Source organism: Agrilus planipennis, unplaced genomic scaffold (genome assembly GCF_000699045.2).
Source record: "Agrilus planipennis isolate EAB-ADULT unplaced genomic scaffold, Apla_2.0 scaffold92, whole genome shotgun sequence".
Lineage (NCBI taxonomy): Eukaryota > Metazoa > Arthropoda > Insecta > Coleoptera > Buprestidae > Agrilus > Agrilus planipennis.
In genome coordinates this window covers 712,706-722,183 of record NW_020438900.1, presented here as the reverse complement: position 1 = coordinate 722,183, position 9,478 = coordinate 712,706, and the positions used below count along the sequence as shown (strand labels likewise).

Here is a 9,478-nt window from a genome sequence, read left to right as displayed (position 1 = left end):
GGTTTATAATTAAAAATTAATTAAATATAAAGGTTTATTTTTTATGTACTTTTCAGAGTATATAAAATTACACATGTTTTTAACTTTGTGAAACATGCGGCAACCATAAAAAATAAAAAGCTAAATTCCAACTGTATACGGCTAAACACTGTATTACGTTTAACCACTGTAGAGTTTAGATAATATGTACTTATATCAGAATTATACACTCTAATATAAGTACCAAGTTATCTCTCTCACAAATTTTTAAAATAAAGAAACCATTAAATTGTAATTTAAACCTACAAAATGATCAAATTGAAATCTCTATAGGTATGTATATATAATAAAGAAGCATGCCGTGGCTGGGTGATTAATTGATGATCACCACACTGCCGGAACTATTGGGTCGGTCTGAATGAAATTTTGACAGCTTTTGAAGCAGGGCATAACATTTCCTAAAAATCTCAGATGTTATTCAGATAATATTGAAATTCTAAGAATGTCAAATGTTCTGCGATTTTTATCAGAAACATAATTATTGAATTAAGTATAAGCGGTACTATAGTGCAGGTAAGGCCGCGTCGGGTAATCGTTATCTCAAATAGTTATAGTCGACTGCGATGTAATTTGTCAGATATCGAAATTGTACGTATAGGATACGATCTTCGATTTTTCATAAAAATCATAGTTCTTGGGTTATAAGCGGTATTATACTGCAGGCGAATCCGTAGCGAGTAAAACCGCTATCTCAATTGAGCGTATTCGAAAACCATTGAAAGTTCTAAGAATGACGTGTTCTTTGATTTTCCATCAAAATCATAGTTCTTGTGTTATAAGCGGTATTATAGTGGAGGCGAAGCCGTAACGGGTAAAACCGCTATCTCAGATGAGTATATTCGAAAAACATTGAAAGATTAAGAATGACGTGTTCTTTGATTTTCCATCAAAATCATAGTTCTTGGGTTATAAGCGGTATTATAGTGGAGGCGAAGCCGTAACGGGNCTAAAATCGTGAGTTACTAACCGAATACAAAGTGATTTATCCAGGGTTAATTTTTTCTTACAATCATCATGAGTAAGTTCCCTAAATTTTCTTATTTCTTTTTTTAGTTTAAATAATATTTATTGTAATCCCTTTTTTCAGGATTCCTAGCTATTTCCTTGATTTTCGCGCTAAGTTGCAGCTTATGTTTAGCTTTATCAGGTAATTGTAAAAAACATATATAATCATTAGTAAATATGTAAGTACTCAAGCAAATTTTAAGCATTTTTCAATTTATTTTTCAGTACGACAAAATCCAGAACAACCTACAGACTCTGATAACGATACGATGAAAAAACAATGTACCAAAAATTTCGAAATTATATCACATGATAGCGATTATCAAAGACTCTACGCATGTATAGGAAATCAAATAGTACCTTTACGATGCCGTCACTGCTTAAGGATGGAGCCAAGCCAAAGTTCAAGTAGGCCGATCACAAATTTAATAACAAATTAATTATCCAATTAACATTATCTTGTTTCAGATCTGTTTGATTCGATTTTTACGTCATTAAAAGCAAAAGAGCAGGGATGTTTGGTGGTGTGTGGTGATAATACGAATGGAGAAAACCAAGTTGGGGAGGGAACAGTAGGTGCTGGAAGTCTTTCTGGACTTGGAGGTTTAAGCGGCCAACTTGGAAACGCGGGACAAGCAATGGGTCTTGAAGGAAATGGAAGTGTAAAAGACATGAGCATTTCACCAGATAATATTCAAGGAAATGATAACTATATAAGTGATAACATGGGTCGTTACCTTTAGGAAAAATTAAAAGTTAATTTAGGATGATTATTAAAAAATTTAACTAAAAAGAACTTTTATACTCAAATAATTATTGATTTTTGTAGATTAATTAGAAATATTTTTATACAATGATGACTTTTTATACGATAATAAAATAAATATTAGAATTAGCTAGCGTTTTTTCTTACTGAAATTTTTTAAACACCCTGTATGTTGTGTCTTCGATATGTGTTCTTTAAAATAGTGCAGCGAATAATTATAAATAAGAATACCTCTAAAAAGGTATGTAAATGTAGAAACTTAATCTAAATTTTATACAAGAAAGTATTTATTTAAATTGTTTAGAAAATGAATTTCAAGTGGCTGTTTGATGCTGGCATATGGAGTTCAATGTTTAAGGAGAACAATAAGAAACTTTCAACATAACCTCTTCTATATATAACCTCTCCATCTGGAGTTTATTGCATGGTATTTATTTAAAGATAAGTTTGTATATTTATTTTCAAACTGAATAGTAATTAATTACACACTGTTACAATGGTAGAAGAAGATATAACAGATCAACTCAAAAATTTTCACGAAATGGAGTTAGATGATCGCATTGTAAAGGTTCGTAAACTTGTTTTTTTTTTAATGTTAAACTAAAATTTCTCATTCTGTAGGCTGTTGCTAAACTTGGTTGGGTGCAGCCTACCCTTATTCAAGAAAAATCAATCCCTCTCATTATTGAAGGGAAAGATGTATTGCTAAGGGCTAGAACAGGATCTGGTAAAACTGCAGCATTTGCCATTCCAGCAATACAAAAGATTCTTAATATCAAACAAACTAAATATTATCAAGAAACACGAATTTTAATATTAGCCCCTAGCAAGGAGCTTTGCAATCAAATATTCAATGTAATAAAAGACCTAACTGATAAGTGCTCGAGAGATGTTCATTGTATTGATATTTCACCTAAAGTGGATTTAAATGTGCAAAAACCACTTTTAGTTGAAAGGCCTGACATTATTGTTGGAACTCCAGCAAGAGTACTGCAACATATTAAGGCAGGCAATTTAAATGTTTCTAAAACACTTGAAATGCTTATCATTGATGAAGCTGACTTGGTTTTTTCATTTGGATATGAGTCAGAACTTAAAGAACTGTTAAAGTAAATATGTTCAATAAACTTCAACAGTATTTTCTACTTAAATATTTTATTGATTTTCAGACATTTGCCCAAGATATATCAGGCTGTTCTTGCCTCTGCAACTCTAAGTGCTGATGTTAAAAGTTTAAAGAGCTTAGTTCTCAATAATCCTGTTATTTTAAAATTGGAGGAACCTGACATAGCTCCATCATCACAACTAACCCATTATCATTTAGCTGCAGAAGAAATGGACAAAGCATCTATCCTGTATGCTCTTTTAAAGCTACATCTCATTAGAGGGAAAACAATAATTTTTGTCAACACAGTGGACAGATGTTATAAGTAAGTTAACTGATAAGTGGAAGAATTAGATTTTAAAAGCTATAATTTTAGATTAAAACTGTATCTGGAACAGTTTGGTATTCCCACGTGTGTTCTTAATTCTGAACTTCCAGCTACAATACGTTGTCATTCTGTAAATCAATTTAATCAGGGAATTTATGATATCATAATAGCATCTGATGAAAAGTCGTTAGAACAGCCTGGAGATAGAAAAGTAAAGTCATCAGAGTCACAAAAATCGAAAAGAAGAAAAGACAAAGAAAGTGGTGTCTCCAGGGGTATAGACTTCCAGTTTGTATCTAATATTATCAACTTTGATTTCCCTTTAGATGTCGAATCATACATCCACAGGGCTGGCAGGACTGCCAGAGGAAACAATCAAGTATTTAAAGTCGTTGGTTAAGACCGTATATCAAATAACTTAATTTAATTTTTAAGGGAAGTGTGTTATCCTTTGTAAGCATCAAGGAACAGCCCATGTTAAATGATGTTGAAAATCATTTAAGAAATGGTTCAGATACTTCAGTAATAAAGTAATTTAAAGAAAATGCAATTAAGGATGTCTGATATTTAATAATTAGTTTTTAGAACGTATCAATTTAAATTAGAAGAAATAGAAGGATTTAGGTACAGAGCAAAAGATGCTTGGAGGGCAGTTACACGAATAGCTGTCAGAGAGGCAAGGCTTAAGGAAATTAAACAAGAAATATTTAACTGTCAGAAGCTTAAAAGTTATTTTGAGGACAATCCTAACGATTTAAAAGTACTTAGGCATGATAAAGCTTTGCACACAGTTAGAGTACAGCAACATCTTTCTGATGTACCTGAATACATTGTGCCTCCTTCTTTGAAAAATTTAACAGGCTTAAATAAACGCAAACGAAAGCATTGGGAAAATTTCAGACCTACTGAAAACTCTGCATTAAAATACCAGGTACACAATCTTTATTACACCTACAAAAACGATGTGAAAATAATGATCATTTTTTTAACATTCTAGAAAAAGAAAAATAATCCCCTGGTTGCGATGGAATTTGAAGGTTTCAAAAAGGATAGAAACAAGGATAAGAAAATTAAAAACAAGAAAGGAAAAGTAAAATAATATAACAATTTTTAATTACCTATTATGTGATTTATTTGTACATTTAATAAACGATGTTATTATTTGTAATACTGGTATACTGTCTATTAATGATAAGTAGATCGTGGAAATCAGCTAATTAAAAATAAAAATGCACTCCTTTTCATCCAGATAATTACTAAAAGCCTATGCTTACTTTTAATAACATTTATTTTTCCAATTACTAATTTTTTGAAAAACATAAATCATATTTAATAAACAATGCTTCTAATTTATATTCTATTTAAAAAATGTATCCTTTGTGATCACAACAAAATTACATAACTTATTTGAAATAGTATATCATTTGTTTTTGTTCTTTATTTACGTAAAAAATAACCCTTTTGTGTAAAACAAGTTGTTATTTAGGTATTTCCTCAATAAAATGAACACGCAATTTTTTTCAAGATGATTTAATAAAAATCTATAAATTATGACTTATCAGCAACATATTAGCATTGCAAATAAAATAATATGAATGTTAATAATCCAAACACTTGTTAGATAACTTAGTCGTAGCTTTAATACTATATATAACTTCATGTTAATCTCTCAAAATATCTGTCCTAGTCTCTTTTTTACAATTACTGCAACTGCTATTACATTATACATAACTCTGTGACATCAAGCCCTTTTTCTGAATGGCAAAAGATACTGCTGTATCCAAAAATGTGGTAGGATCATTAACTGCTTCATTAGAATCAGTCTTCATAAGCTCATTCTGAGCATTCTGGTAATTTTCCAAATCAGAATCGCTAAAACTTGATATTTCTGATTGGTAAGGATCATTTACAGGATACAAAGAGTTTCCATCAACATTAGATTGAAGACCATGAGACTGTATAGCCATTAATATTCCCCTATCTTCAACCAATGTATCATTTTCGCAGGTTTCTATTAAATCTGTAGCATCAAATGGAGAAATTTTCCAACTTTCAAGAACTTTATTAATTGTATTATCTATAAATCCTTTAGCCAACTGCCTTGCTTGCCACTTTTGCAAGTAATAATCTTGATTTTTAGGATTTGACTCAACTAATGTCACAGGAATTTCATCAGATATTGATTTTTCAATGTTTTGAGAAACAGGCTCATCTTCTGAAGAATCATCACTGTCCATTAACTTTTCAGCTTTAGTTATTATATCACACGGTGTGTGAATTTTATGGTCACATTTAACACTGCTAATGTTCATATTTACTTCTTCAGCCATATTACTTCCACTGCCCATCCTTTCAAAATTACCACCACTATTTTTAGATGATTCTCCACGTTCCGAAGGCTCAGAATTCATTGTATCCTTCAGATGGTATTTACCTTTAATCTGCCAAACGTGTCTTGCTTTTTTAAAAGGTCTTTCGTCTTCATCGCCCTTGCTAATGTCTTGCTTCGACTTTAAGTTTTCATTTCCACGCCCCATATTCTTGGCAGTAGTCAATGAAGACAAATACGGACAAATTATGTCATTACTTATTAAATTATTACTGTTATATAACGCTACTTTAATTATTTTGCACCCCTAAAACACAATTCATCAATAAAGCTATCAAAATATAACACTGATTAACGATAACCTACATCAACACTTGTAGTTGTCAAAATAATGTCAATTGTCAAAAGTTCAAGGATAATTAAAACATACCAATGGCGTAGCATTAAATTTAAATAGGGCACAAAATAATTAGTTTATTTTAACACTAAATTATTCAAAATAAGTACCTATAAAATAATCTAATTCTGTTTTGAATTTTCAAATTAATAAAATAAGATAAATAACTTCTTTTTTAATTTTTTATTAGCATCATTTCGTGCAAATAACTGAAAATTATAGGAAATTATACATACTTGCATATAGTATTATAATTTTAAATATTCCTTGTTGTATTTAGTCAAACTAAAATAATTTCTAATCAAAATAAAACTGTTTAGCACACAATACTTTTTTATCAATTATTCTAGAATGATCATGAGAAGGAAATCCTTTGGTACTTTTTTTTGCCCGCATCCTAAACTAACTAACTAAATTATAATAAGTTTAGTACTATAGTTTTAAATAAAATACTAACAATAAANGAAGTAAAGAATTAACGAAAAAATAAATATTCTTGGTAAAAATTATATTTTTTGTGGCACTGTATTTACGTTAGAAACAAAAATGTTGTTAGGTTACATATTTATTCGAGGGCTACAAAACGTTTAATTAATTAATAGAAAATAGTTGACTTAAAAGGCAGTTGTACTCAATTAACTTAATTAATCGAGGTTCAACAACGTAGACGACTATTCTAATAAGTACAGTGCACCAAATTAAACTTTTATTACTAACCATAGTTAATCGATAAGGACTCTAAAACTAAATAAAATATTTTAAACACGTTTTTGAAATGTTTTCCTTGAACGCCAAGTGAAACGAAAGCGATTGAAATTATGTAATGAGGATATGACTAATTTTTAAAATATTTTTTGCCAAATTTGTATGTTTTCCCATCATGTTGTCACTGAAGCAACAGTTTTTGAATTAAACAATTTTCTGTGTGTGTTACGTTGGAACATAAATAAAGCGTAGACAAATATGTACAATACGTGTGTAGTAAACAAATAATAATTTTCGTAGAAAGTTTGCTGACATAATTGTCTTTATAACAATCCTTTTCGTACACTTACGAAAGAAGTTTTTTTTTCAAAGTTTCATATTGCTTCTTTTAACGGCAATTATTTTGAAGTTTTTAACTAATTAACCACTAATTAATTATATATATATATATAATTAATTAGTGGTTAATTAGTTAAAAACTTCAAAATAATTGCCGTTAAAAGAAGCAATATGAAACTTTGAAAAAAAAACTTCTTTCGTAAGTGTACGAAAAGGATTGTTATAAAGACAATTATGTCAGCAAACTTTCTACGAAAATTATTATTTGTTTACTACACACGTATTGTACATATTTGTCTACGCTTTATTTATGTTCCAACGTAACACACACAGAAAATTGTTTAATTCAAAAACTGTTGCTTCAGTGACAACATGATGGGAAAACATACAAATTTGGCAAAAAATATTTTAAAAATTAGTCATATCCTCATTACATAATTTCAATCGCTTTCGTTTCACTTGGCGTTCAAGGAAAACATTTCAAAAACGTGTTTAAAATATTTTATTTAGTTTTAGAGTCCTTATCGATTAACTATGGTTAGTAATAAAAGTTTAATTTGGTGCACTGTACTTATTAGAATAGTCGTCTACGTTGTTGAACCTCGATTAATTAAGTTAATTGAGTACAACTGCCTTTTAAGTCAACTATTTTCTATTAATTAATTAAACGTTTTGTAGCCCTCGAATAAATATGTAACCTAACAACATTTTTGTTTCTAACGTAAATACAGTGCCACAAAAAATATAATTTTTACCAAGAATATTTATTTTTTCGTTAATTCTTTACTTCAATTACAGTAGAAATGACAAAGATACAAGATAAAATAGGAAATTAATCATTTGACGAAAGTTATATTTCAAAACTAGAAACCAACGAGAAAACCATAGCAAAGTAGAAAAACCATATTTTGAAACCGATATCGCTAAGGAGATAAAATTTTAAACTCAAAATATTCATGGAAGTTATTTGCTGCATATCTAAAGTCAATAAACCGCTGAAGAATTGATTAACCAGAATTTAAAAATTATTACGAAACTTGTTCCACACCACAGATTTTTCGAACACGTTTGATTTATCCTGCTTGTTTCCGTTTCAAAAATTAACTTTTATGCAATTGTGTCACGAATAATAATAAGAAAAGCGTGTTTCAAAATATAAAAAATTTGCTAATCCGTTTGCATTCGAGGTCATGTTTCTAATGTGTGTATAATAAGAGATTGTATTTCTTCATTGAAAAGCATGATTGCTGTTTATTCTGTCTACTATTTTTACATTTTCAAATTTTTTCGCTTTTTCTATTTCATTGTTTTAATTTTACTAACAAGAACATGTACCTAATAGAGACCGCGATATTATGCTTAGGGCAAAAACTATTACAATAATTAACAATTTCAAGAATTACATTAATGTTAAAATGGTTTATTAACGATTCACAATATGAAGTATTGAAATTCGACTTTCTTGAAATAAAATTTAATAAAAGTTTTTTTTTTTATCTTTCAAAAGAAAAAATGATAAGAGATTCAATATATATTTAGCCTATATCAATATATGGATACTGTTGGATTTATCTTTTTGTACATAACTAAAAATAGTATTTCTTACAGATCACTTTTTTCTGTTCGCTTTTGATATTTTCCCTAAGCATCCCCCAAAATAGGCCAGCAGTTTCGGAGGAAGCTCTAGAGAAGACCTTAAATGACAGACGGTATCTCATGAGACAACTACAATGTGCTTTAGGAGAAGCCCCTTGCGATTCTGTTGGGAGGAGGCTCAAAAGTAAGCTAAATTTCCAATAAAAATAATTTCTTTACATCTCCACCCACTAAATAATATATGACATTAAACGAATATTTGTTTTTTCCCTTTTATGTAGGTTTGGCTCCCTTGGTTTTGAGAGGAACTTGCCCCCAATGTAGCCCCAATGAAATGCGTCAAATTCAAAAAGTCCTAGCCCACGTTCAGAAAAATTATCCTAAAGAATGGGGCCGAATTTTACAACAGTATTCGTCAGGTTGAGTGAAAAATTTGTCAAAAAAAGTTTGTTTAGCAACTTGTTGCTTATAGGCTTATAAATATTAGTAACAATATTTTTATACAATTCCATAAAATTAGTACCTATTATAAGCAACGTTTTCGTTTGTGTAGAAGTGACAAAACAATTAGTATTTCATTTGTGTACACAAGTAATTCACAAAGGACTGTGTTATTTAGACATTAAGGATTATTAAATAAACGATAAGATACGAACGTTGTAGTTTATTTTTTACCGAATACTACAAGATATTTCACGTCGAAAAAGACAGAAATGTGTAACAGTGATTCTGATTAAAAACAAGTGAAAACCTGCAAGATTCCCTTACTACATTTCTTAAGGTAATAAAAATTTTTAAACTCAGCCATTAAAAATGTAAAACTCTAAAACTTGTCAAATAAAATTAAATATTTAGAAATAAATTAATAT

The 9,478-nt window shown here is 29.5% G+C and overlaps 5 protein-coding genes across 10 annotated transcripts in view; 4 read left to right on the top strand and 1 right to left on the bottom strand.

Annotated features, from left to right (window-relative positions):
• Positions 1 to 985: 985 nt before the first annotated feature.
• Positions 986 to 1,836, top strand: LOC112904068. Its single transcript, XM_025973272.1, has 4 exons — positions 986 to 1,057; positions 1,127 to 1,186; positions 1,270 to 1,452; positions 1,513 to 1,836. The coding sequence occupies exons 1-4, from the start codon at positions 1,054 to 1,056 to the stop codon at positions 1,785 to 1,787; spliced, it is 522 nt and encodes a 173-aa protein (XP_025829057.1). The 5' UTR covers positions 986 to 1,053; the 3' UTR covers positions 1,788 to 1,836.
• Positions 1,837 to 2,180: 344 nt separating this feature from the next.
• On the top strand, positions 2,181 to 4,364 carry LOC108734969 (probable ATP-dependent RNA helicase DDX56). Its single transcript, XM_018466746.1, has 7 exons — positions 2,181 to 2,378; positions 2,432 to 2,919; positions 2,980 to 3,240; positions 3,292 to 3,622; positions 3,679 to 3,773; positions 3,829 to 4,174; positions 4,241 to 4,364. The coding sequence occupies exons 1-7, from the start codon at positions 2,307 to 2,309 to the stop codon at positions 4,340 to 4,342; spliced, it is 1,695 nt and encodes a 564-aa protein (XP_018322248.1). The 5' UTR covers positions 2,181 to 2,306; the 3' UTR covers positions 4,343 to 4,364.
• Positions 4,365 to 4,781: 417 nt separating this feature from the next.
• On the bottom strand, positions 4,782 to 5,958 carry LOC108734971. Its single transcript, XM_018466752.1, has 2 exons — positions 5,939 to 5,958; positions 4,782 to 5,879 (listed from the first exon to the last, which is right to left on the bottom strand). The coding sequence occupies exon 2, from the start codon at positions 5,778 to 5,780 to the stop codon at positions 4,965 to 4,967; it is 816 nt and encodes a 271-aa protein (XP_018322254.1). The 5' UTR covers positions 5,781 to 5,879; positions 5,939 to 5,958; the 3' UTR covers positions 4,782 to 4,964.
• A 2,607-nt stretch (positions 5,959 to 8,565) lies between these two features.
• On the top strand, positions 8,566 to 9,264 carry LOC108734944 (putative odorant-binding protein A10). Its single transcript, XM_018466717.1, has 3 exons — positions 8,566 to 8,574; positions 8,610 to 8,793; positions 8,891 to 9,264. The coding sequence occupies exons 1-3, from the start codon at positions 8,566 to 8,568 to the stop codon at positions 9,031 to 9,033; spliced, it is 336 nt and encodes a 111-aa protein (XP_018322219.1). The 3' UTR covers positions 9,034 to 9,264.
• The window catches only part of LOC108734970 (solute carrier family 22 member 21), a 4,077-nt gene continuing 3,855 nt past the window's right edge, over positions 9,257 to 9,478 (top strand). For 5 of the 6 annotated variants that reach the window (XM_018466750.2, XM_018466751.2, XM_018466749.2 and 2 more), the window contains exon 1: positions 9,259 to 9,390. The gene's annotated coding sequence lies outside the window, so the exon portion shown is untranslated. Of the gene's footprint in view, positions 9,391 to 9,478 lie in introns of all 6 variants that reach the window. The other variant, XM_025973266.1, reaches the window with a different exon arrangement.